Below are 27,981 nucleotides of genomic sequence, written 5' to 3' on the forward strand. Positions count from 1 at the left end.
TGTGAATTCATCAGTATTCGTATTTTGCGGTTGAAGAAATTGAAACTCAGAGACTTGGGGTCCTATAGCTAGTAAGTGGCAAGTGTAGAACCTTGTTTTTATTTTACTTTATAGCTTTAAGTCATTCTTAAATTACTCTCTCATTGAATTCACACAACACCCCTGTGAGTAGATACGACTTTTTCCATTATATAGATGAGCAAGTCAAGTTTCAGTGAGAGTCAGTTAACGTGTCCATGGTAATCAACTAGTAAGTAACATAATGATAATTACTCGATTAATAGAAGTAGCCTGCTCTGTGCCTTATTCTGTGCTAGGCACTTTTACATACAATGTTTGTAATCCTCAAAACTCTAGAGGGTGGCCTTTTTTCCCTGTGTTAAAGATAATGAAGTTAGGCTCAGAGGAAATTCCTGAAGGTGTGCAGCTGTGAAAGCAGTGAAGCCAGGATTCAAATGAAGGCCAGCTTTCCTCCAAAGCTACTGTTCTTCTCCTTGTCTCAGCAGGCTTAAGGATCTCATTGGCTGAGAAATGTGCATGCTTACAACCCCTCCCATTTATAAACATACACTTAAAATGTACAAACATGGAGCTATGGGATACTAGAGACTGTCGGGATTGTGTGAGCAAAAGATTTTTGGGAAATGATGGAGAAAAAAGGATTAAACACTCTTTCCCTTATGTATACATTTGCTTTATGTCATTCAGCCTAACCTAGTTCTTCCAAGTCTCCGACACCCACAGTAGACCTTTGTGTAGGGAAAGATACAGAGACACCACACACAAATCTCCTTCAAAAATTGGGGAGCAGGATAAGAGCAATAAAAGTGCAAATAGATTCAGTGTAGTTATGTTTTCTTAGATATCTCTGGTAAGGAATTTTTTGTGAGATATACTGAAGGAACTACGAACATCTTTATGAATTATGTGGCATTAGAGACAAAAGTGTGTCTCTTCCTGAGATGATTAAGATTTTGTCCTTAGAGAAATTGAGCTAGGTAGTATTATAGACTGAGTAATTATGTGATAGATGCATTCAGTTCTAATTATTTGGCCACTGATTCTTAGAAGATTTTTTTAAGACTGTAGTATAGGCATGGAATAAAACTAGAAATTATAGGGGCCGGCCCCATGGCCAAGTGGTTGTTCGCATGCTCCGCTTTGGCCGACCAAGGTTTCGCTGGTTCGGATCCTGGGTGCGGACATGGCACTACTCATCAGGCCATGCTGAGGCGGCGTCCCACATGCCATGACAACTAGAAGGACCCACAACTAAAATATAGAACTATGTATTGGGCAGACTTCAGGAGAAGAAGTAGGGGAAAAAACTAGAAATTATATATTATATGAATTGCTGATCATATCCGGTAGTAATTTTAAGTTACCCTAAGAATTTGCAATTGAGTTTTTTCCCTAGCTGAAATAGAAATTTTTGTTTGTTTATTGAGAATTCTTTGTTAGAAAATGAAGTTTAAAGTTTGAATTTAATAAAAATTAGTATTTCAAATTGTTTTTTATTGTACTTAGTCTTTAATAGTTTGATGTCTTTTTTCGATAGTAAATTCTTGTTTGTTATTTCTTATAAAAATATGTCCTTGAATTTTGTTTTACTAAAAGATACAAAACATTTTATGTTTGAGGTATTACATTTAATTGGAATGGCACTACAAGAAGAAAAACAGCATTTAGAGAACGTCACGGAAGAGCACGTAGTAACATTTACCTTCACTCAGAAGATATCAAGTATGTGTACACTTCTTACTAAACTAACTCAAGATATCAGTGATTTTAAATATGTAATATAACTTCTTTTATTTGATCATATAGGTTCTAAATAGGTTATATTGAATCCAAATTTCTGAGGCTATGTGTATTCATCTGTGTGTTAAAGGTACTGTATCAGATCTTGATAGATTTTTATAAAAATACGTAAGGCCTACAATACTTAAAATACATAAATTTTAATTCATAAACAGAAAATAATGAGGAGTCCTTAGTTTGAAATCAATATAGCACATACATTTAAACTCTAGGATATAATTTTAAAAACAAAATATACTATCAGAATTTCATTTTTAAATTGTTGCTGTTAAAAAACATATTGAAAGTAAGAAAACTACCTGTAAGGGATTAGATTATCATTGCATAGAAAGTAATGTGACTTTTCTTAGAAGGCCAGAGAGATGTTTTTTTCTAGCTTTTTATTAAAAATTTTAAACTTACAGACAAGTTGAAAGAGTTGTACAGTAAGCATCCATATCCCTACCACCTAGATTCAGTAGTTCGTATTTTGCTATATTTGCCCACTTTTTTGAACTATTTGTTTTAGACATCATAATATTTCACTTTTAAGAAAAGCTTTTCTTTTATTAAGTTTCAGAATAAGCAATTAGACTAACAGCTGCAGTGGTGGCAACTGTGAACCCTTTTTGTTTGCTTAGATTTTTGTGGGGGTTTTTTTAGTAATACTCTTGAGTTTTTATTTATTGAGTGTTTTATAGTCACTTATAATCAATATTCCTTTTGATGGTCAAACTGCCAGTTTGGTCAGTGGAAGTTTGTTCAGTTGGCTTCTGTGTCCCAACCCCATTAATATTTAAGCACTACCTTGCTTTTTGACACACAAGATGTCCCGGGCTCATCGTTTACTTTCCCTGCCCCAGACCTGCCATCAACCATTTGCTGAGATGTTTAAATGAATTTATGTTAGTATGGTAGGAATTTATGAATTCCTTGATTGCAAAGGATTATTTCTGTAACTTTGTTCAGTGTCGTGTTTGCTCCCATTTCTTCCTAAAACATAATGACTGAGAGAATACTAGGTCCTTCTGGTAGGGTGCGAAGAATAGTCCTGTTTGCTGCCAGATCTCTATTTTTACCTTTTTGCCCTCATCCAGGGAAGTGGGTGCTGGCCTTTCCCTACTCTTTCTCTGCCATTATTTCTTTGTATGGATTACCATTGTGTCTTTTGCTTCTTGATTTCTGGTGCTTTTACATTAGGATAACCGCACAGAAGATTCCTTAATTTCATTCACTCATCACTATGCGATCTCAGGTTCTCTTCACTTTCTCTTTCTTTCTTCTTTTCTTTCTCTTTTTCTTTCTTTCTTCTCTCTTTCAACAATCCTTTTCTCTAACCATTCCTCATATTTCTCTTTAAATATTTTATATCATTAAAACACTATTAGAGTCAGATTCCTAGTCCGTGTCCACAACGTTTTGGGTCTGGAAGAGTATTACAGATTGCAGTTCAGTGTCTTCCCCTCTTAGGAAAGAGGAACGTTTTGCCAGAATGGCAGCACTTAAATCAAGAAAATCAGTAATTGGACATTTCTGAATATACAACTAAATTAGCTAATATTGGATTAAATATACTCTTGAGAATATGGACTTGGCTTTTGTATCTTTTCCTCAAATAAGGAAATAATTCATAGATGAAAAAATTTAGTTTGAATCCAGGTTTTATTAAAGAAAAAGTCAAAACAAATAGATATATTTCTATACACATGCTGCACCCCTGTAATCCAGATTCCTTTTCTTGGATTTGTGAAATCTCAGGTAGACCTTTTAGCTGGGTTTTTAATTTTGCTGGAGGCTATGTTTTTAAAATAGTCATTTGGTATAAGACATCAGTTTTGAATGATTAAAGCATTCTAGTTGTTAACAATTTGTAAAGTATACAAATATGTTACAATCTCAAGAAGTATTAAAAATCTCTTAATAAGTAGAGCTGTAATCAAATGATGGGCAAATGATATTATAAGCAACTTCATTTATCTTCTTGTGCATAGTAACAAGCACTGTGAAATGTTAGCTGTTGTTATTGTGCCTTTTATTTTTTTTCCACCTTAGAACCTGGTGAAGCACCGAACAACTCTCCTAGCATACTAGCCATGCTGGAAACGCTGCAGAATGCTCCCTACCTAGAAGTCCACAAAGATATGATTAGGTGGATATTAAAGGTAAAATTTCCTGCATCACTCTGCCTTTTGTGAGAAACATTAAGTATTTGTTATCTTTAAATTTCCATGATGTTTCATAGCTTCAGAATAACTGATACTTTTTTTCGTAGACGTTTAATGCTATTAAGAAGCTAAGGGAGAGTTCATCCCCCAGTCCTGTGGCTGAGACAGAAGGAACCATAATGGAAGAGGTATAAGAAGTAAAGTGTGGTAATACTGAAAAATTGTAGCAAGTTCACTATAGAAAATTAAATTTATCTGCAGTAAGTTGGTAATTGATATTCACAAAAATGTAAATTCCAAGAAATGTGTCACTATTTATTTATATTTATTAGCTGTGGCAATTTTTTTGGTCTATTTTTTTTTTAATTGTGATAGGTTTATTGAGAAATCTTTTGTTTTGATAAGTGAAATTGTAGAATGGTTTTTAGTTTTTACAATAAAGATATTTCTGCTTTAGGGAAAATTATGTCTTTAGCATCTAATGGTCTAATTAAATGGAGCATAATTTCAGAGTTCAAGAGACAAAGACAAAGCTGAGAGGAAGAGAAAAGCTGAGATTGCCAGACTGCGCAGAGAAAAGATCATGGCCCAGATGTCTGAGATGCAGCGGCACTTTATCGACGAGAACAAAGAGCTCTTTCAGCAGACGCTAGAACTGGATGCCTCTGCCTCCGCTGTTCTGGATAACAGGTAAACAGGAATCACAGTTTTGTAATCTCTGGACCAGTGGTTCTCAACTGGGAGAAGATGTTGCTTTTTTTCCTTATAAGTAGACTTTTAACCCTAAAATAATTTAGAAGAGTTGATGGGTAAATTTTGTGGCCTCTTGTTAGAAGAATTAATCTTTGAAACCTGAGTTTAGTAGTATTTGTTTATGAATGTATCTTTGACTATAGATAAGATAATTCATGTATATGCTTAAAATGATTATACTCGTAAACTTTTTATTGCAGCCCTGTGGTTTCAGATAAGACACTTACAGCATTGGGCCCAGCACAAACTCAGGTCCCTGAACAGAGACAGTTTGTTACCTGTATACTGTGTCAAGAGGAGCAGGAGGTGAAGGTGGAAAGCAAGGCAATGGTCCTGGCAGCATTTGTTCAGAGATCAACTGTATTATCAAAAGATAGAAGTAAATTTATTCAGGATCCAGGTAAGTCATAGAGACATCCTCTCTTTCTATTAATACTGACTGCACTTAGGCTGTTTACAATAGACAGAAATTTGATGAACCTAATAGTAGCTCTGTAGTCTTGGTGGTATCTGAGGCAGGGAACTTAGGCAGTAGTTCCCACTTGACAGACGTGGAAATGCTCCAGAAGGCTAAGTATCATGCCTGAATTAAACAGCTGGCAAACAGCAGGGATTCAGAGGTAAGCTTTTCTTTGTGATATAACATTAACATACTTTGGTACTTAATCTTTCCCATTCTTCAGCATACTTGTAAAATCCTAATAATTAGTTGACGCACTGAAATAACAATAATTTTGTCTCATGGACAGATCCAAAGTGGAATCCCTCGAGAACAGTTGAGTTCCCTGTGTGAGAAGCCATCCTTGGACCAGATTTAGAGTAGTGGTAATGTCACAGGTAGGGTTCCTCAGAAGGCAGGTTCTTGAGAGAGATTCACTCAGGGATCTATTAGGGAGAGCCTCGGGACCACCCTCTGTGGGATGGAGGGGAAGAAGCAGGTTTGAGCAAAGGGAGAAGTTGAGCTGTAATGCAGTTCCTTTTGCCTTTTCTCTGTGAGGAAAATTTTCAGTGTGGCTCTCAGGCACCTGGTTAAGAAAGATTGGTCTGGGGCCGGCCCGGTGGCTCAGCGGTTAAGTTCACACATTCTATTTCAGCAACCCAGGGTTAGCCGGTTTGGATCCCGGGTGTGGACCCACGCACTGCTTGTCGAGCCATGCTGTGGCAGGCATCCCACATATAAAGTGGAGGAAGATGGGCATGGATGTTAGCTCAGGGCCAGTCTTCCTCAGCAAAAAGAGGAGGATTGGGGGCAGGTGTTAGCTCAGAGCTAATCTTCCTCAAAAAAAAAAGAAAGATTGGTCTGCTTCATCTTAAAAAATGGTCATTTGAACTAAGCAGTTTATTAATTTCATTCCAGGCCGAAGATAAAGTCACCAATTTTATTTAATTTGTTATTTCGTGAGGAAAACATTTGGGCTGGCTAAAGCGGATTTTCCACATGCTTTCACAACTTACATCATAAAAGATTTTCTTTATGTTGTGATATTTGCACTTTTCTAGTATATACCACAAATTTAAACTTGAGTTATTCTTTCTAGAATGGTACGTAATTTCTAAGATTATACTAATTTATATAGAGAATTCAGAAAATTCCTAAAGAAGAGAGGCACCCATCTTATGTTTGTCTTCATTTGTCATCTCCTTTGAAAATAAACAGTTAGCACCAGAACAGACGACTCTGCCTGCGTTCCCTTGTCCCCTCTGGTCTGGGCTGCTGTCCTGGACATGTTGCCGCCGCTCTGGCTGTGGCACAGTGTCTGTGGCTGTTCTCTGCGTGAGCATCCTTAGGCAGGATCTCCTCTAGGGAGCGCCCCGTTACTACCAGAACATCAGTTTTAGTAGCGCTCGTTGTGAGCAGCTGCCCTGAAGCGTTAAAGGCATCACTGAGGAGAGCATCCCTTTTCCTGAGCTCAGGGCTTTTGGAGGGAGTAGGAGTCTCTCGCCTGAAAGTGTGAAACGTTCAGAAGACCAGATGTGCTTAAATGCTGAGTTCCAGTTTCTGTTAACAGTTCAAGCATGGTTAATGTGCTCAGGGTGATGAGAATTAGAGGGTCTTGCTTTCTTAATAATCTAGGGTCTTGCATAAGTTACTGGTATCTCCAATGAAAGGAATAAACTGGGAATTTCGTTTCACGTGTACAAGCCCTTGTCAAGGATTTCACAGTTTGAAGTTGTGCATTTGTTATAGGAAAATTAAATGCTTGGTGTTTTGTTTTGTTTTTTGTTTGTTTGTTTTGTAATGCAGAAAAATACGATCCATTATTCATGCATCCTGATCTGTCTTGCGGAACACACACGGGTAGCTGTGGACACATTATGCATGCCCATTGTTGGCAAAGGTAATTTATATTCTTAATAGTAGTCAAGAGAAGCTTATCCAAAGGCTCAAAATTGAATTTTTAAATAAAGGAAATTCCATTGTAGAAAAAAAGGAGAACTAAAGATGTTGAAGGAAAAACTCTATATCACTGCCTAATAAATAATAATTAAAAACTTATTTGCTGTGTCATACATGTAAAGGAGTGACTTAGAAACTTCCTGTCTTTTAATGTGGGCATCTGTATTGGCTAACAAACTGGGTGGAGAAAAAGATTTTTACAGTGGGATAAACCTTAGAAGAGTGATGTCTTTCCAAGGTGAGCAGGTCTTGATTCTGAAAGTCTTAAGTACTTGCCTTGTTACTTCCTGACTGTCATGGCTCCCTACACTGAGATGGGATAACCTCGAATTTGTTCTGCTTTGGTGCTTTCTATGCTTCTGCAAAACCCACAAATCAGTACTGTGATTCTGGCACTGTGCTCCTTGAGTTATCATGAACTTCCTCTGGCACGTAGCCACCAGCCCTGGGGAAGTGACCAGACAGCACTGGGGCCAGGAAATTGGCTGTTTTGTGAATGCTTGTTTGCAATAAAATCATTATTTGACTTTCCTGTTTTAGAACTCTTAAACCATTTTGATAATTAAAATAATTCAAAAATTAAAGTACCAGTGTTAAAAATAATTCAGTTCATTTAAGATTTTAACTTTTGGATGGTTCATGGAAACAAATTATTTAAGATGTTGAAGCTTGTGGCTCTCAATTGAAAAAAATTACCATTTGTTTTTGATACCTCATGTTCTCTAATTATAAAGGTATTTTGATTCCGTTCAAGCTAAAGAACAGCGAAGGCAACAGAGGTTACGCTTACACACAAGCTATGATGTAGAAAATGGAGAGTTCCTCTGCCCCCTTTGTGAGTGCTTGAGCAACACTGTTATTCCTCTGCTGCTTCCTCCAAGAAAGATTTTTAACAGGTAAGTTTTGGCTCATAAAACCGTTATATCAAAGCAATAGTTTCTTCTGAAGATAATGAAATAATAAACCTGGGGGGGATAAATCACTCTAGGTAATTGCATAATGTTTTCTAGATACTTTACAAACTTTTTATTTAGTCATTTCTTCTACCAGACCTGTGAAATATGATTTTGGTTTTTAGAAAGGAAAAGGCCAAAATTTAACAGTTTCTTGGTCACCCATAAACACCGTAGAAGATCTAAAATTCCTGTGTATTCATGAAAACTGTCTTTAGTTCTAGGACCTGACTTTAAATATCCCTCACACTTTTCAGGAGATGCTCAGTAAATTGATAGGGCAGTTCAGTCTGACTTTATTGAATATTCTAACAATTAAATGTAATTTTTTGCAATTTACTGACCAACAATAGCAAAGAAATGAATTGAGCAAAGAAATGAAAATCTGTTGATGTATTTCAAATGGAAAATTTTTATTATTTCATAATTTTTAGGATGCTTCTAGTTAATAGAGTATTGAACATACTCATTTCAGATACAAATTTGATACTATCTGCTATTCAAATCTGATGTTCAGAATTATGGGTCTACCTTATATGCACAAATACTAATTAATCTAAGTTTTATGAGTGTGAATCGTTTATTAAGTTCTTTGCTACTATTTTGATTCAGTTTTGTGGTTCAGGTTTTGTTTTTTACCCTTGAGAGTCAATTATGACATAGTCCTGAAGAGCACAGGCTTTGGAGTCTGAAGGGTGGGGTGTGGTGGCCGGATCTGTCCCTTCTGTGGCCTTAGTCACGTTATGTAGCTCTAAACCTCAGTTTCTTCGTCTGTGAAGTGTGGACGCTAATAGAGCCTCTTTCATAAGAATATTTGGGAGAGTAAACGTAATGCTGTAAAATACTTTACTAAGTGCTTGTCACATAAAAAAACACTCAAATATTAGTTGTGGTGCGGTGATTCTGATATTTAAGAAATACTAGCAAATTCCAGTACTGAAAAAAGGTTAAATTTTTGACAAATAATGTTATTGGCATCATAGTGACAAGTAGTATATTTTTATTTCCATTGGCAAATATCTATTCTTATTTTTTAAAAGGCAACAAATTTTCCCCTAGCTTTTTCTTTTTTTTTTAAATATTTGAAGAATGTTTAAAATATTATGCCCATGATCATTTAAGGAATTTTTTTGTATTGTAAACTAAGCAGCAGCAGAACACTAAACAGTCTCTGTAATCTTTTCTAGCAGGTTAAATTTTTCAGACCAACCAAATCTGACTCAGTGGATTAGAACAATATCTCAGCAAATAAAAGCATTACAGGCTCTTGGGAAAGAAGAGGGCACTCCTCGTAAGTGCTGATGACCAGCTTTCATTTTTCCCTAAAGTCGGAGATTGTTGGAAAATGTAGTTCCAGAAGAAATTGTTTGACTATTTTAAAAGTAAAACCTCTCATTTAAAAATTTGACTTTATTCTAATTTTCTTTGTCTCAATGAACTAAGTTTGACTTTACTAGAGTACTCCTATTCCTTAAAAATACGTAAAGTCATTTGAAGTTTATAATAAATGCTTCTCACTTATTCCCCCATTTTATTGGAGAGCTTCTGGGGATGGGGAGATATGAATTTGAAGAGCTGGCTTTAGTTCTTGTGGGCTAACTCACTTTTTTGTTTGTTTATTTGTTTTTTGTGAGGAAGATTGGCCCTGAGCTAACGTCTGTTGCCAATCTTCCTTTTTTGCCTGAGGAAGATTGTCGCTGAGCGAACATCTGCACCGTTCTTCCTCTCCTTTATGTGGAACGCTGCCACAGCGTGGCTTGATGAGCGGTGCTAGGTCCATGCGCATGGTCTGAGCCTGCGAACCCTGGGCCGCCAAGGTGGAGCCACTATACCACTGGGCCAGCCCCCTAACTCACTTTATTGTTGGCATTACCAAGGGCTTCCCAAGTTTCATAGACATGCTCTGCACTTACAACCTTGAGGGAAAGCAGTCTGAGCAGGATTTGTATCGTTGGTTTCCATAAAAACAAAATAGTGTGCTCTTCCTTTTCTTAGCTTCCCTAGCTGTGTTCTAGAGGCCATACTATTAGGAACAGCGTAGGTGGCTACAAAGTGCCTTGGTCAAGCAGAGCAATAGTATTTCTCATGCTTTGAACGCGTGTGATGCCAGTTTTTATTAATGGGAATTTTTCCTGGGCTGCTGGGCACCCCCCACTCCCCCCAAGGTGAGGCAGATTGGGCAGTGTGTAGGTCCATGCCCAGGATCCAAACCGGTGAACCCTGGGCTGTGGAGTGGAGCCTGCAAACTTAACCACTCAGCTGCAGGGACGGCCCCAACCCTGTGTTTTTAATACCTCACCTATATTTAGAATAAAACTTATGACCAAAATTTATAGAAAAATTGTGGACTGATAAATAATAATATAAAATGCTTGTTTCTGTAGATACCACCTCTTCAAAGAATTCAGAAAATATGGATGAATTTCAGCTCCCTGAAGGGTTTAGGCCTGATTTTCGTCCTAAGTGAGTATATTATTTTATTCCTTTTAAATATGGCCCACTTGAAATGAAAAACGTAAGTTAGAGTCAGTAAGAATATGATTTGTCAAGCTAGGGAGCAAAATATTACAGGACGTTGATCTTGAATTCTAAGGTTTTTAAGCATTACATGATGATGATGATATTTATTATGGATATGTTAATAAAAACCTTAGAGCCACGTGGCGTATTTAGCTCCGCCGACCTCTCCTGGGCTGCACTGCTGGCTCCCTGCTGCACCGCTTTTTCTTGCTCTCCTTCACAACCCGTCACCAGTGCGTCGAAATCCAAACCGCTCAGCTCCCCCACCAAACCCCAACTTTCCCTCTGACTCCCGTGCTTCTGTTTGTGACCCCACCAACCCCTGAGGAACCTAGGATCAAACCCAGAGTGTTTTCAGCCCTGTTTTACCCCACAGACAATTAACTATAACATATAGCTTAGGTTCCAGAGCTAGACTGCTTGGTTTCGTTGCCGGCAGCACTGCTTACTGTTTCTGCGACTCGGTGCAAATTGCTTGACCTCCCTGGACCTCAGCTTTCTCATCTGTAAAGTGAGGATACTAGGATCTACCTCCTAAATGTTGTGAGGATAAAGTGACTGCATGCATGTAAAGCCGCCTGGAAGCTGTGCACGGCATGTACTAAGGAACTCAATACAGATAGTACTGAAAGGCTTAAAAAGAAAAAACGTCAGTCCTGTGCCTCCCACATTCGCCCTTGTCATTTACCCAGTCTTCTCATTTTGGTTGTTTCTTTTGCTGTTTACTTCCCTATTTCTTACTAAAATGCTTAGTTGACTGTCTCTTGATTTATCGTTTTTAAACAGTATATGATTCACCTCTTCCCTCTACCCTATCTACTGCTCCTCATCCTTCTCCCACTAGTTATTTCACAATTTGTGGTTAAATCAGTTGGCAATTTTTATGTTACAGTTGTTTTTACTAATATAAATTATGTGTTACAATTATATATTCTTTCTTGTACAATTTTGTCTTTCCTGTGGTTAATAATTACGTTGTTTTTTCATGTACTTGGTTTTCTATGTATGTATTACCTTCCCCTCTCACCCACATAAATGCTGCAGTGGGTCTGTCGGACGCCTAGCAATAGCTTTTCTAAGTGCTCAGACTCATTAGATGGTCCTCTCTGCTGGAACCCTCCTCCCACACTCCCACAGCCTCTGTCCGCCCACCCCAGTCAGGACAGGGCACACCTGCCACCCCGAGACTCCTCCTGGCCACGCTCCTCTTACTTCCCAGCATCTCATACCCTACTCTTCCCTAATTTACTCTCTCGTTTTGCACAGGTGCATTCTTCAGCAGATTCCTAAGAAAGGATCCCTGAGTGTTAAATTCTTGTGTCTGAAAATGTTTATTATATCCATATGCTTGATTGATGGTTTAGGTATTGAATTATAGGTTAGAAGTAATTTTTCATCTAGATTTTCAAGGCATTGTTTTACTAACTTCTAGCATTCATTGAGAACACCATTTTGATTCCTCTTCCTGTGTAACTTTATGACTTCTGGAAACTGTTGGGGTCTTGTCTTTAATCCCTAGTGTTCTGAAATTTCTGTGACCGTCCTTGGTGTGTGAATCTTTTCATTTTTGCTTTTCGTTTTGCTACATTTTCAGTAGACTCTTGGAGTTTGAAGATTCATGTCCTTCAGTTCTCAGAATTTTTTATGTTGTTTCTTAAGATAATTTTCTCCTCTTGGTTTTTGAGGTAGTTCTACTGTTAGCTCGCTGTTGGCCCTTTTGGTCTGATCTTTAATTTTTTTAAAGCTTACTGCTTTCTATACTGTCTCCATTTTCTCTGTGTTCTTTTTTTCTGCTTGTTTGTTTTGGTTTATCTCTTTGATGTTTAGTTCTTTTCTTAAATTTCCTTAAAATTCCTTTCCTTAAATAGTCCTTGGGTGGCTATTCAAGAGTTGTTCGCTAAGAAGCTTGTTGGATACCTGGGGGTGGGCTGGAGCTTGCTGACCTGTGAGACTCACAGGCAGGTGATGAGGCCTTGACCTGTCTTTTTTCTTGGGACCCCAAAATGTTGATGTGTGAACATCTTACCCCTGAGGATTCCTCACTGGGGAAACTAAAATCTACGGCAGTAGGTATACATTGTTTTCAACATGGGGAAAGAGGTCAAGGGTCCCACAGTTCAGTATGTAGACTTGTACCTGATACCTTGTTTTTAGCCTTTTGCCTCACCCCTGCCAACCTAAACAGAGCATAGTTCCTCTCAGGCAGGGACAGCTTGCCTGTCTTTAATTCCCCTTTGCATATAACTATCTTTAGACAGCTTAGGTGGTTCAATTCCCTCATAGCAAATGTTAAGAAACTGAACCATTTGGTTTGTGTGAGCACATTGTTTTGAGCTAATCCTATGCATGTTTACTTCAGGAACCCTTATTCTGAGAGCATAAAAGAAATGCTAAAAACATTTGGAACTGCTACTTATAAAGTGGGACTAAAGCTTCATCCGAATGAGGAGGATCCCCGTGTGCCTGTAATGTGTTGGGGTAGCTGTGCGTACACCATCCAAAGCCTAGGTAAGAGGTTCAGAGTTGAGTCTCTCTTTAAGTCACAAGCATACGTTGACATTAATTATGTGTAGAAGCTTGTATTTAAATGAGACATAAGTGGGCAACAATATGAAGAAATAATATGAAGGCTTTGAAGCAGGAATTTTAGCATAGTGACAAACTGTTAGATTGAGAGTTTATAAATTAACCATAACAACAGAGAACTCATTTTGGTGGTGATTATAGCTTCTTGTCAGTTGAGGGAATGTGTTTTCTTTTTTATTTTACATCCAAAGTTAATTCTTGTGAAATGACTTAAAGATTTCAAAACCTGACAATATTGTGCTTTTTGCAGAAAGAATTTTCTTTACTTTTTTAAAAAAAATTGTGATAAAATGTACATAACATAAAATTTAACCTCTTAACCATTTTTAATTTACAGAAAGAATTTTAAGTGATGAAGATAAACCATTGTTTGGTCCTTTGCCTTGCAGACTGGTGAGTTATCACTTTGCTCAGTTCACAGCTTAGTGGAATGGAAATTGGTGGTTCTGCTTTTTTTGATCTTAAAACCCTTGAGATGGTTATTTAAGCAAGGTTCAGTCCTTTCATAGTAAAACCCATTTTCTGTAACCATATTGAAGGAGTAATGTTTGGTTTAATTTTTCATGATTTTTCTTTTAAGTAAACTTCAGCTCTTTTCATCCAGAGCTCTTGGTTAAACACATGAAAAGATGGAAGAAAACTAAAAACAGAGTGCTTGTTCTTGAATGTTTAATGCTACAATTGGAAATATAAAACAGAGCACATCCCTACCATATTTGACTACCTTTTATAAGCAACATGTAAATAAGTACAAATTAATGTCAAAGCAGAGTACATTTAGTGCCTAGAAGAATGAGAAAGGAATATACAGTCAAAGCTTGCTACTTTTTACTGTGTAGCTAGTGTCAGATAGTGTCATACCTACCTGCTGCTCATTTACAATCATAAAAGGGCCCTTAAGAGCAAAATCATGTAATTTTATTCATGTACAATCACCTGGAGGCTTTAAAAAACTGCCTAGGCCCTACCACAGGTCAGTTAAGTCAGAGTCTCTGGAGATGGGCCCCAGGCATTAATATTTTTAAAAGCTTCCTGGGAGCCAGGATTGAGAACCACTGATGGAAGAGCCTAACCAAGAAATGAAAACCAGTATAAAAAATACAGCTTAGGGGCCCAGCCCCTTGCCTAGTGGTTAAAGTTCCACGCACTCCATTTTGGCGGCCCGGGTTCACAGGTTCAGATCCTGGGCGTGGACCTACTCCACTCACCAGCCATGCTGTGGAAGTGTCCCACATACAGAAAAATAGAGGAGAATTGGCACAGATGTTAGCTCAGGGCGAATCCTCCTCAAGCAAAAAAAAGAGGCCTGGCAGCCTGTGTTAGCTCAGTGCAATGCTTCCTGAGCAAAAAAGTAAATAAATAAATACAGTTCCATGTGATCACTCCACAACTAGTTAGTCTGCTGACTTTTATTTTCAATGCAAACACCTAGAGTCTCAGGACTCTTTTTAATGGTTTGAGGAATATAGATCCCGTGTTAGAGGTTCTTGGCTGGGGGTTGTGCATTAAAGTCCTCTTTGCAGCTTTTTAAAAATATAGCTACCTGGGCCACTTTGGACTTACTAAATTGGAATATCTAAGAGTAGACTCTGGTATTAAAACTGGCCTGAATTGCATCTTTGTAGTAAATCGGCAGAATACCAGTTTACCTTAGTCTTGACTATGATATATGGTATGACATGACTATCAATCTTGATGGTGATATTTTTTGCTACAGTAAATAAGAGTTGATAAATATGTTGATTATTGAAAAAGCAATCACAAATGAATAGAACATTGGTTCTGGTTTCTAAGGCAGTTCTTATACATTTTCTTGATTCTGTATACTTCAGACTACCTCTTCGGCACATATTGACTCTTCCACATCTATTTTTTTCTGTTAATATGATTTTGTGTAATCAGTTTCCATTAATTAACTTTCGCATGTTAAACCAACCTTGCATTCCTGAAATAATTCCAACTTGATCGTGTAGATTTTTTTTTATGTGTCATCATATTTGATTTGCTAATATTTTATCCAAGATTTTTACATCTATGTTTATAAGAGAGATTGGCCTATTACTTTCCTTTCTTGTAATGTTCTTGTCAGATGTTGGTATAACAGTTACACAGGCCTTATAAAATGGGGCCTATTCTTTAAAAAAAAAGGTTTTTTTAATTTAATGTTTTAAGTATGTAACCATTAGGGGTGAACTTCTATTTTCCTGACTTTCACTCTTCAAACTTACGTACATCTCCAACTTTCCTCTCCTCTATTAGAGGATAAGGGACCTCAGGGTAAGGGGGCTTATCCTTCTGTCTATTGTCTAAACCCCAACCCCTCTCTAGAACCTTAGTCCTTCTGTTACCTCCCTCCCTCCTGGCATTTCCTCTGTGGACAAGCCAGTTCCGTTATCCCTTCTCTTACTCTTGCCTTAGTGTTATCTATCTTCTGTCTGTCACCTTAGCTTTTTCATCCCTTTTTATGACCAAGACATTTTAAAGCATATTTCATTTTATGTTTCACCATGCGATGAAAAATGTTTAAATACAGATAAAGAAACAGCACCTGCAGTTTTTAATTTTGTTTCATACTGAGAGAGAGAAATTTTATGCACAGTAAGACTTCTTTAAACAGTGGTATATACTCTGGCTCCGATTGCTTGTTTACCCTTCAGTTCTCAACTCCCTGCACTTTGGCTTCCACCCCTGACACTTGTTTATATTTTGGAAATAGCACATACCAAGTTCACCAGATGGTCTCATTGACATTGTAAGTGGGCATTTCTCAGTCCTTACTTGACATTTCTATTCATTTATTTGTTTGTTTTTGAGGAAGATTAGCCCTTAGCTAACATTTGCTTCCAATCCTCCTCTTTTAGCTGAGGAAGACTGACCCTGAGCTAACATCTGTGCCTATCTTCCTCCACTTTGTATGTGGGACACCTGCCACAGCATGGCTTGCCAAGCAGTGCCACGTCCGCACCCGGGATCCGAACCAGTGAACCCCGGGCCACCAAAGTGGAACGTGTGAACTTAACTGCTGTGCCGCCGGGCTGGTGCTGACATTTCTATTTATTTAATTCTGTTAACTGCTTCCTTGTGAAACTCATTTTCTCTCTTGATTTCTGTGACATTCCTGGTTTTCTCCCTACTTCTCTGGAGGCTCCTTCTCAATCTGTTCTCCCTCCTCCATCCTGTAAGTGTTGTTTTAAATCCCCAGAATTTGGGCCAGGACCCTCAATCATCCGATAGTCTTCCCTGGTCAGCCCCATCTATGCTTGTGATTTCAGTTATATCCAAATGATTTCCGCCTGTCTTATCTCCAAACTAGATCTGTTATCTCATTGCCTGCTTTATATTTTTCACCTGAGTCTCCTAAAGGCACCTCAAATTGAACAATCCAAATTAATTTTTCTTCATATGTTCCCTGTCTTAGTTAATGTCATCACTGTCCATCTGGGTGACCAAGCTAGAAACTTGGAAGTCCTAGTGGATGCATCATTTGGTCTGATTGTTCATATCCAGTTGGTCAGCAGAGTTTATTGAATTCGTCTCCTGCATGTGTATCCCATTCCTTCCATTCCTACTTCTGCTTACTTGGTTCAACCCATATCACATCTTGCCTAGATTATTGTAGCGTTTTCTACTCTAAATCTCACCCTTTTCTAATATGTAATCAGAGGAGTTCCTCCCAAAAGTTACCCTGATCATATCTCTTAAACTTCCTAGCCTGTGTCTCCGTTATCACCTCCTGCCAGTCCCCATATCCATGGTCCAGGCTTGCAGACTCATTGCTGGTCCCCAAATCCTAGTTCCCAGGCCTTTGCCTCTGCTAGAGTGCCCTGAGCAGACTCCTCCTCTGGAAGATGCTCTTCAAGCTTTGCCTCCCCTAGGAAGCCTCCAAGTGTGTCCTGTGAGTGGGATGTCCCTCATCTGTGATACTGCCTCTTTCACTGGTCTCCTGCCCCCTCCTCTTTCCCTTCCCACCCCCAGGGCTGTGAGCTCCTTGAGAGCAGGAGAGGGAGGGTGAGTTTTCATTTTAAGATCTTCAAAACCAGGACTAGCATATAGTAGGCCCTCGATATCTATTGAACCAAACAACATTACAGTAAATTTGGGAAACAGAAAATTAAGCAGGAAGAAAAAACTCATCAACTTACCACCCATCTGTCTTTTCTCATTAGCATGTTTATACTTGATTATAATTGGTATTTATTTGTGGTTTTGTTCCTAGTATTCCTCGCTTTACATCAAGAGTCTTCATTGTTCCTACATAGTCCCGATAAGTTTTGGATGGCTGCAGACACCCTGATTTGCACATCTTCTTGCACATAGTTTCCCTGATGTTTGGAGTGTTTTCCACATTTTTGAGTATCTCTTTAGAATAAATATAGAGAAATACTCCCTCATATTCTTGGAAGTCTGTGTTGTTGGCTGGCTGTCTTGATGCACGTGTCCTTTTCTTTCCGATAGGGAACCAGCAGCATGGTGGCAAGAGATAGGTTAGGCATTTCTCATTCATTCATTCCATGTTAGAGACATGTCATTAAAGGTGTTGTATGTTCAGTTCCACACCATCTAGAGAGAGGTGATTTGCTTCAACTAGCTGTGCTTTGAACTAACATTCCTGAAAGAAGAGAACTTCTTCGTATGCTGGCTTCTTCGTTAATTGTGTCAGTCTCTTCATTTCAGGATGACTGTCTTAGGTCACTAACAAGATTTGCTGCAGCGCATTGGACAGTGGCGTCACTTTCAGTGGTGCAAGGACACTTTTGTAAACTTTTTGCATGTGAGTATTAATGCATGTACCATGTATGTTATGGTAATTTCTCATCTTCTGTAATTTTGGTTTTAGTGGTGCAACTTCTCTCCATTATCAAAGAAATGTTATGGCAAAACTTTTCTTAGGTACAAGTTCTAGCTTATAAATTCATATATGTCTTGCAAAAAGATAAATTTAAACTAGATTATATGCATTTTAAAAATAATTTAATATTTATGTTGGTTGATGAAATGTGCTAATGTATTTTTCTTTAAATATTTAGCATTGGTGCCTGATGACAACCATGGAGACCTTCCATGCATATTAGATATTGACATGTTTCATTTATTGGTGGGTATCTTGTAATTTGTGTTTGAAAGTTCTCTTTATCATACTATATAATTTTATCTTAGACTTGCTAAGTAGTGTAGCAGCAGACAGGACGAGTTACCATGAATTTTTCTTACCACTTCTGAATATAATTATTTTCCAAGGAGCCTCAGAAAGAAAATATTAAGGCATCTAGTTGAGGCTTGACCTGGGTGCCTAATCCTCTCTCTCTCTTACTTTGCTGTGTGCCTGGGGTCAGTAATTTAACGTCTGTGTGCTCTTACCTTTAAAGAAGTAAAGATAACGCTAGTAATATCAGGGCTACTGCTGACCCATACAGTGCTTTGGGGTAGATACAACCCTGTGGTCACACAACTTAGCAACAGACAGCCCCTTTGTGCGGTTTAGGGAAAGGTATGTCTTCTGAACGGGTGCAGTCTGGGGCCAGGGCACACCACTGGCCAAGCAGTGGGTGGCTGAACTGTGGCCCCACCTCAACTGGATCCCCTTACACAGGACACCGAGTGCACCACCACCCACAGCAACCCCAAGTGCAATCCCCTTAATCTCTTTGGACATCAGATTCTGTACCTTTAAGTTGGTTAGTACCTACCTCATATGATTGTGTCGGAGCTCAGTGGGACAATCGTTCTATAAAGAGCTTAGGGCAGTGTGTCCCCAGTAAATGTTAGCCATTGTTGTTCCCACTGCTCCTGTGAAAACCACCACCACTGGTACCACCATACAAACAGCAGGAGGCAACAGAGAGCTGGCTTTTATTGTGTGCCTGACTGCTTTCACATCCATTCTTGTTTCATCCTTACATCCTTACTACTGAGGTATTAAAAGCATGTATGTATTATCTCTAGTTTACCAACAGGGAAACTGAGGCTTAGAGGTGTCCACTTGTCTAAAAAGCTTATAAGAAGACCTGGGATTTATATCTAGATCTTTGTGGGTCCAAAACCCATGCTTTCTCAGCTACTCACTCCCTAGAAAGATTTCAGGTGGAAGCTATGTAGAGAGAAATCACTGGATAAATGAAATGATAGTGCCCTTCAAGACCCCTTTAGCTCTCAAGTAACTTCATTTAGCCAATCCTGGCGGAGTTTCTAACGTGTGCACCCTTTAAGAACAAAGATTTCTTAAGGGGAGGGGCTTAGCTCAGAAGGGGGTCATGTGAAGAAAATGGACATGGGCGTCGCCGTGAGAGGCAGGGCTCTGTCTGACCGTCTGTTTGGTGTCTAGGTGGGCTTGGTGCTCGCGTTCCCTGCACTGCAGTGTCAGGATTTCTCAGGGACCAGCCTTGGCACCGGGGACCTTCACATTTTCCGTCTGGTTACCATGGCACACATCATCCAGCTCTTACTTACCTCGTGTACAGGTAACTCCTTCTTGTCAGCTCCTTGAAGGAAGTACTTGAGTTTTCTCAGTTTAAAGGAAAAAAAATATTAGAGGAAAATGTGCTTGGATGAGAATAATGTATGAATTATAATTAGGCTACTTGTTTTTTCTGCTTATCCTCCTGTGAAAAGTTTTGAAATAAATTCCTTTCTCCTGTTAAAATCCCCTAGCAATGTGAATGTTTTTGCTTATGTTTTACTTCTTAAGTTTGGTAATATTTGAGTACCATAGACTATATTTAGCTGATTTCACTCACAGCCTGCTTCTGGCACCCTGAAGCACACTGGCTTCCTCTCCCAGAGCCTGCTGGCTCCTTGTTATGATCCAGATCAATACTGTGCTCACACTGAGGGATTAACTTCTCCCTGTTTTGTGGGAGTATTTTCATATTATATGTGAGTGTATCAATATATTTGAGTGCGTAAATTGACGTGCTCATCAGTCCTCTTAATAGGCAAATACAGAGTACTAATAACTCCTTTTTTTTTAATTGAGGTAACATTGGTTTACAACATTATATAAATTTTGGGTGTACATTATTGTATTTCGATTTCTGTGTAGATTACGTCATGTTCACCCCCTAAGACTAATTGCCATTCATCACCGTACACATGTGCCTAATCACCCCTTTTGCCCTCTTCCCTCCCTAGTAATTCCTTATCTTTCAGAAGAGAATGGCATGGATGAAGAGAGTCCTGCTGGTGAAGAAGAATCAGCAGTTCTTGCTTTGTATAAAACACTTCAGCAGTGCACAGGAAGGTGAGAATCATAATCTTGACGTGAGAGGCAGTTCCCCAAATATTAGTAAGCGATAGCATGAAAAAGGAATTCATTTGTTACATAAGGGAAATTGTTCTCTGTTCACATTTAAAAAAAAGATGGAGGAGTGATGTCCAGGACTCCTCTGGACTTTTATATACTAATGCGATTGGAAATCTGAGAGAGGAGTAACATGCGGAGCTTCCCACATTGATTTGGCCGTGGAATCCTTTTTGTGCTCAGAGGATCTGGCACAGACTAGTGGAAACATAGAACTTACTTTGGAAAGTGTATTCTAAAACATATGTTGTCTCACTGGGAATTTAAAAATGCAAATTAAATTGGCATAATACTTTTTTTGTGTGTGTGGTGAGGAAGATTGGCCCTGAGGTAACATCTGTTGCCAATCTTCCTCTTTTTGCTTGAGTAAGATTGGCCCTGAGCTAACGTCTGTGCCAGTCCTCCTCTATTTTGTATGTGGACACCAACACAGCATGGCTTGATGAGCAGCGTATAGGTCTGCACCGGGATCCGAACCTGTGAACCTCGGGCCACCAAAGCGGAGCACACAAACTTAACCACTACGCCACCAGGCCAGCCCCAATAATAATACATTTTTAAAGTAATATCCAGGACTGGCAGAAGTATAGTGGAATTATTAGAACTTCACGTATTGTTGGAGTCGTGATTTGGTCTAATAGCTTCACGTAGCTTTTGAACAGTTTCATAATTTTTATTCTTTGACCAAGTTATCCTGTTTCTGAGAATCCACACTAGCAAAGTAATTCAATATATAGAAAAATCCCTCAGGCTTTAAGATATACACTCTATTATTTATATTAGCAAAGAATTTAAAGCAATCTAAGTGTTTCCTTGCAGGGGAATAATTTGGTATAGGTTGTGATTGATGTGTTTCAGAATATTACAGTTCCAGTAAAAATTATGGTTTATGATGTTCTGAAAAACATGTTAATTTTAAATTTCATATGTTACAGTTACAACTGTTGAGACAGATTAGTATGAAAATAGTTTGCCAGAGTAATACCTGCTGATAAAAAGTTCTAGAATGGTGGGTAGTTTTTTATTTTCTAAATTTTCTTTTTATGTAGCTGTATTACTTCTGTAAATTTTAATAACAGCATTGGAGGCTGTAGCCCATTTATACCTGACACCCTGTAATAATCAGTGCTGCCCACTCCTTTTAACCCTATGTACCATCAATTCAAAAAAAGCAGTTGTCTCTGTTTTCACACTGTGCTGTAACTAGAAAGACCTTTTCTTACTAGATTTCTCAATTATCACTTTCCTCTTTTTCAGTGCCTTGAAGGAAGTACCCCCCGGCTGGCATCTGTGGAGGAATGTCAGAGCTGGAATCCTGCCTTTCCTGAAGTGTTCTGCTTTGTTTTTTCATTACTTAAATGGAGTTCCTTCCCCACCCGAGATGCAAGGTAATTTCTAATCTCTTTCAAAACATAGGAAATTTGTGTAGTCTTTCACTCCAGCCATTTAGAATTAAGGTGACTTACAAAAATGAAAACTGATTAAAAGTTTAGAACGTAGATAATTGACTATGATGATGTACACAATTATATAATAAAATGCATAATTATGTATCTGTCTGATTTTATTCAGATCTCAGTAAATGCTATTCACATGTACAAAAATGCACTAGTTTTGCTTTCTGATGTTAAAATGTCCAATTATATGTTATTCATAAACTAGGTTCTTCTAATTTTGAAAAGTGAAAACTGACAATTTCAGGTGTTTTTTAACTTGAAACATGTGGCATTAAAGTTCAGAATGCCCATAATTGCTCATAAATCTGATTTTAATGTAGGAATTCGTTTGCTATTTCACAGTTGTTTTCTGTATTCAGTTTTTATTCATTTCATAAAAGTAGTGTAAAAATAGACTGCAAGTTCACTGTGTCTCTGTCTCCCAGTGCCTGGCATAGGGCATGAGGTGCCTGCATATCATGCTGCTGTCTGAAAGTTTGTTGACTGGCATCTCCATTCAGCTGGTTGCCCGGGCACCGTATAGCATATAGTTGAGACTTCCTGATCATATACAGTAATGATTAGAGTTAATGTTTAAATCTATCTCTCGTGATAAAATCATCTTAATTTCTGTACTGCTTTATACTTTTCCAGAGCACCTGTATGTTATTTTTGTCATTTAATGTTTAAAAATAACCCCATGAAATAGTTTCGCAAATGGTAAAACTGAGACACCAAGAAATTGTGAGCAGTCTGGTATAGGAGTTGCCCAACTCCATTCTCAATTGTATCCTTTTCTGAGGAGCCCCGCCATGTGCCATCTTGTTAGCTTCCTACAGGTTATGCACCTACAAATGTGAACTTTTTCATCACGCTCGCTTTTTTTAACTTTGCTGCTGCTCACTCTCATACGGGATCTGCTCTTAGTTGTTGTGTGCGTTATTCTTTTCTCCTTCACTTGCAGTTTCTGGAGCAAGCCATTTTGAACATTTATGTAACTATCTTTCCCTGCCAAGCAACCTCGTTTCCCTTTTTCAAGAAAATAATGAGATAACAAAATCACTGATTGAAAGGTAATAATTATACACTTTTCTTCATTATATTGAATAGTTATACAGAAAGAAATTTCAGCTTATTACATAGCTTCCAAAATTCTCAGATAGTGAGCCTGTCAGAATTCAATCCGTGTAATTCAAACTATAATGATTAGGCCTTCTTAGTTAAGGCTTTACCTTTGTGGTAAGATTTTTGCCAAACTGGTAAAGAGCATGAGTAGATTGGCTTGGAAGGAGAGTAGCGGTAGAAATTTTATTTTCTCATATTAACTTACTTGTTCAGGACTCTGTTCCATAGATTTTTGAAACTGAAAGAAACCTTAAGGTTATCTAGTCCAATACCTTCACTTTATATCTGAGAAAACTAAAATCTAGAGAAGTCACCTGTCAATCATGTCAACTTAGTGACAAAGTTAAGATTAAAATTTGTTTTACCCACAGAATGGGAGAAAGTATTTGCAAGTCGTATATCTGATAAGGGATTAATATCCAGAGAATATGTATATAGCCAGATTTCCTACATCTCAACAACAAAAAAGCAAGGAACCTATTAAAAAATGAGCAAAAGACTTTTTTTCCAAAGAAGATGATACAGATGGCCAAAAATAACATGAAAACATGCTAAACATAGCTAGTTGTTAGGAAAATGCAAATAAAAACCACAATGAGGAACCAGCCCTGTGGCCTAGTGGTTCGAGTTCAGCACGCTCTGCTTCAGTGGCCCAGGTTCAGTTCCCGGGCGCAGAGCCATGTCACTTGTCTGTCAGTAGCCATGCTGTGGCAGCGGCTCACACAGAAGAACCAGAAGAACTTACAACTATAGACAACTGTATACTGGGGCTTTGTAGCGGGGAAGGAAGTAAAAAAAGGAGGAAGATTGACAACAGATGTTAGCTAGGGCAAATTTTCCCCTGCAAAAAAAACAGTCACAATGCTTTCTTTATTATTGAGTCACATACAAAAAAATGCAATTAGTCTGAAAAGATTCACTTAAAAAAAAAAACCACAATGGCTATAATCAAAAAGGCAAACAATAAGGGGCCGGCCCGGTGGCGCAGCGGGTATGTTTGCACATTCCACTTTGGCGTCCTGGGGTTCACCGGTTTGGATCCCGGGTGCGGACCTATGCACCACTTGTCAAGCCAGGCTGTGGCAGGCATCCAACATATAAAGTAGAGGAAGATGAGAACAGACATTAGCTCAGGGCCAGTCTTCCTCAGCAAAAAGAGGAGGATTGGCAACAGATGTTAGCTCAGCGCTAATCTTCCTTAAAAAAAAAAAAAGGCAAACAATAATAACACCTGTTTGTGAGGATGTCGAGAAATTAGAATCCATCTGCATTTCTGGTAGGAAAAGAAAATGGTGTAGCTTCTCTAGGGAACAGCATGGTGGTTCCTCAAAAAGTTAAACATCGAATTGCCATATCATCCAGCAATTCTACTTCTGGTATATGTTGCAAAAGTGTTGAAAGCAGGGACTCAAATAGATACTTGTACACTCATGTTCACAGCGGCATTATTCACAATAATCAAAAGGTGGAAACAACCCAAATTTCCATCAACAGAAGAATGGATAAACAATGTAGTATGCACATAACGGTGGAATATTAATAACCCACAGAACTGTCTACTTAAAAGTGGTTAAAATGGGGCCGGCCCCGTGGCCGAGTGGTTAAGTTCACACGCACTGCTTCAGCGGCCCGGGGTTTCACCAGTTTGAATCCTGGACACAGACGTGGCACCACTCACCGAGCTATGCTAAGCTGGTATCCCACATGCCACAACAAGGACCCACAACTAAAAAATACACAACTGTGTACCAGAGGGCTTTGGGAGAAAAAATGAAAAAGATTAAATCTTTTCAAAAAAAAAAGTTAAAATGGTAAGGCTTAAAAAAAAAAGGAAGGAAATTCTGACACATGCTACAACATGGAATAACTTGGAAGAAATGCTAATGAAATAAGACAGTCACAAAAGAACAAATATTGTGTTTCCACTTATATGAGGGACCTAGTGTAGTCAGATTTATAGAGAGAGAAAATAAAAGGGTGGTACAGAATTTCATTTGGGAAATTTGAGAAAGTTCTGGAGGAGGATGGTGGTGATAATTGCCCAGCAATGTGAATGTACTTACTGCCACAGAACTGTATACTTAAAAATGGTTAAAATGGTAAACTTTATGTTATGTATATTTTACCACAATAAAAAATTGTTTTAATATGAGTATTCTAGCTCCAGATAAGAGGTTGTCATTAATTCAGACTAGTTTTTCCAGAGTGTCCAAATTAGGGGGATAATAATATATGTAACTGCAAATTTTAATATATTAAGCATTCTTGCTTTTAGAAAATCACAGACCATGGTGTCTGATTTTAAAAGTTGCAGGCAAAATAATAGTATTTGTCTAAGCTTATTTCAGTGAGGTAAATGTATCATATTAAGCCAAGGAGATTGTTTTTCTCTTAATTGGATCAAAAGCGGAATAAATTTTCATGCTAGACCTTCAAAAGTAAAAAATGTTTTGGTTTTTTTTTCCCCATTTACGTTAAAGTTGGTGTCATAACATTGAAGTTAAAAGATATCTAGAAGGTGAAAGAGATGCTATAAGGTAAGTTAAAGATTGTCAGAGATTTGGTTGGGGGGAGGGGAGAGCGAGGGAGGGGGGAAGCCGCCCGGAAGTGCTGTATTCCTACAGATCTGACCTCCCACGCCTCCACTGATTCCAAGAGGAAGGACTTCTTGCCTTCGTACTTTTTTGTCTTAATCTAATGATGAGAGTTTATAAAAGACTCAGAATTACAAACATAAATCTAGGGCATTATTCTTTGCAGAGGAAACAACAAAATTATTATGTTTTGGAATGTTTACTTTAAAAAAAATGTAGGTCTTTTTCTAGGTTTTTCTTAGCTCTCTTTTTCTTTTATTATGGAAAATTTCAAACTATCCAAAAGTATAAAGGATAATATAACAAGGCTCCACGTACCTGTCAGTCAGTGTCAGTAGTTATCAAATCATGGCCAGTCATTTCTGTCTGTGTTTTTTCTTCATTCCTCTTGACATTAGCTCTATTCTGATTCTGTAGTAAAGTGTGCTGTAGTGGATGGTAACAGATGTATTTCATGTGTTAATGTCTCCTTGGTTATGCTGAATACATCATTCATAAAAATCAGAAGGCTAGAGGAGATTACCTGTTCTTTTTTTTTCCTTTTTTTTTTTTTTTTTTTGAGGAAGATTAACCCTCAGCTAACATCCATGCCCATCTTCCTCTACTTTATACGAGGGACACCTGCCACAGCATGTCTTGATAATCGGTGCCATGGTCCACGCCCAGGATCTGAACCGGTGAACCCCAGGCCACCAAGCGGAGCACGCAGACTTAACTGCTGTGCCACCGGACCAGCCCCTATCTGTTCTGTTTCTTTGATTTTACACACATCCTGCCCCAAATCCAGAGATGGTGACACCCCGGTTTATTAGGTGGAACCATATGAAATTCCAGTTTTCATAAGTCAAAAATGATTGAATATCATCCGTTTCATATGGTTCAACCCTGCAGTCAGAAAACTCATGTGGAACAGTGGTTCTCAACTTGAGGTATACACCAGAATTACTTTGGAAACTTTTAAGAAGAATACTCATGGCCCTGCCTAACAAATCTGATTCATCTAAAGCTGGGCTCCTGGCATGGATACCCCCCTGAAATTTCCCCCAAGTGATTGTGGTATGAGAACTGCTGTCTGAGTAACTCCCCCTGGGTTTCAGGCCACTCTTGTCTCCGCAGTAGGGAAAGCAGAGAAGGGCTGTCCCACAAGGCCTGTGCTGGGAGATGTGGGCTCCAAGAGTGGGTCCTCAAATACCATTGAATTTGGATCTAAATTTTATCTGGATTAACTTGTCAAAGAATCAGCATGACCTGGTATCTCAAATTTAAAGAAAATTTCTCTGTTCTTTTGCTGCCTTCTCTCCTCTAACTCCTTTCTGTCTTAAGATCACCCCTGACAAACGTCTTTTCTGCCCCTCTCCCAAGTGCTGTGGTAGGAGCCCGCAGCCCTGCCCTTCGTCCCAGAGCGACCAAATTTCACTGAAATGGGGCAGATACTAAGTACTGTCTCCTGTCCTGATAACTTATTCTGAGCTCTTCAAGTAAAAATGTAAACCCTATGGCCCTGTGTTATTTAAGAGTACGTTTTTAATTTCTTAGGTGGCTTCTTGTGCCACCGTGGAGGCACACGGTCACTCAGGTTCAGTCTGCCTTTATTTGTTTTGACTAAAAGTTACCCGGTCGTTATTGTATGGCCACATATTAACTGTTTTTTCGTGTGTGGTTTTTGTTTGATTGTTTAGCTATCCAAGAGAATCTAACAAGTTAATAGACCTTCCAGAGGATTATAGCAGCCTCATTAATCAAGCATCTAATTTCTCGTAAGTTTCAGTATTAGAGTGTTAAGCGTTTCCTACCCTTGTAAACGTTCACTTCTTTACGCAGAATGTAAGGAATGTTGTTGCTTGTTTTGTTTGGGTGGGGAATCTTTCCTCCGACTGTTGCTTGAGCGTTTCCACTGCGTGATGTTTGTGTCCATGCGTGAGATGTTCCAGAAAGGAATGTTCTTGGGCCACAGGATTTATGCATCTTCAGCTGTACTGGATGTTGCAAGATTGTTTTTCTGGGTGATTTTACCACCATCAGCTCTTTAGCTGCTCTTTTTTAGAGCAATGACTTGTGCTTTTTTGGTCCCATGAAGGTGCCCCAAATCAGGCGGTGATAAGAGCAGAGCCCCAACCCTGTGCCTTGTGTGTGGAACTCTGCTGTGCTCCCAGAGCTACTGCTGTCAGACCGAGCTGGAAGGAGAAGACGTGGGCGCCTGCACAGCTCACACCTACTCCTGTGGTTCTGGGGTGGGCATCTTCCTGAGGTAAGGCCCTGGAGGGAGCTTTTTAGAAGCTTTCAATCTGCGTGATAAATGCCTGTTGAGGGGTGGCACAAGAAACTGCTACATTGCAGAGAATTTTGAGACTCTG

At 38.7% G+C, this 27,981-nt stretch overlaps 1 protein-coding gene across 19 annotated transcripts in view; it reads left to right on the forward strand.

Moving 5' to 3' along the window:
- Window positions 1-27,981, forward strand: part of UBR2 (ubiquitin protein ligase E3 component n-recognin 2) — a 126,246-nt gene that overhangs the window by 93,116 nt on the left and 5,149 nt on the right. For 4 of the 19 annotated variants that reach the window (XM_070586068.1, XM_070586067.1, XM_070586076.1 and 1 more), the window contains 20 exons: window positions 1,641-1,743; window positions 3,853-3,962; window positions 4,073-4,153; window positions 4,477-4,655; window positions 4,919-5,118; window positions 6,964-7,057; window positions 7,851-8,012; window positions 9,257-9,360; window positions 10,454-10,532; window positions 12,949-13,097; window positions 13,513-13,568; window positions 17,850-17,946; window positions 18,203-18,270; window positions 19,498-19,633; window positions 20,304-20,412; window positions 21,730-21,860; window positions 22,873-22,981; window positions 25,514-25,570; window positions 27,307-27,384; window positions 27,705-27,875. In XM_070586068.1, the coding sequence (XP_070442169.1) occupies window positions 1,641-1,743; window positions 3,853-3,962; window positions 4,073-4,153; window positions 4,477-4,655; window positions 4,919-5,118; window positions 6,964-7,057; window positions 7,851-8,012; window positions 9,257-9,360; window positions 10,454-10,532; window positions 12,949-13,097; window positions 13,513-13,568; window positions 17,850-17,946; window positions 18,203-18,270; window positions 19,498-19,633; window positions 20,304-20,412; window positions 21,730-21,860; window positions 22,873-22,981; window positions 25,514-25,570; window positions 27,307-27,384; window positions 27,705-27,875 (2,273 nt within the window). Of the gene's footprint in view, window positions 1-1,640; window positions 1,744-3,852; window positions 3,963-4,072; window positions 4,154-4,476; window positions 4,656-4,918; window positions 5,119-5,467; window positions 5,556-6,963; window positions 7,058-7,850; window positions 8,013-9,256; window positions 9,361-10,453; window positions 10,533-12,948; window positions 13,098-13,512; window positions 13,569-16,036; window positions 17,136-17,849; window positions 17,947-18,202; window positions 18,271-19,497; window positions 19,634-20,303; window positions 20,413-21,407; window positions 21,482-21,729; window positions 21,863-22,872; window positions 22,982-25,513; window positions 25,571-27,306; window positions 27,385-27,704; window positions 27,876-27,981 lie in introns of those variants that run through there. The other 15 variants (XM_070586072.1, XM_070586071.1, XM_070586077.1 and 12 more) reach the window with 8 other exon arrangements.

This window comes from Equus przewalskii, chromosome 19, assembly GCF_037783145.1.
Source record: "Equus przewalskii isolate Varuska chromosome 19, EquPr2, whole genome shotgun sequence".
Classification (NCBI taxonomy): domain Eukaryota; kingdom Metazoa; phylum Chordata; class Mammalia; order Perissodactyla; family Equidae; genus Equus; species Equus przewalskii.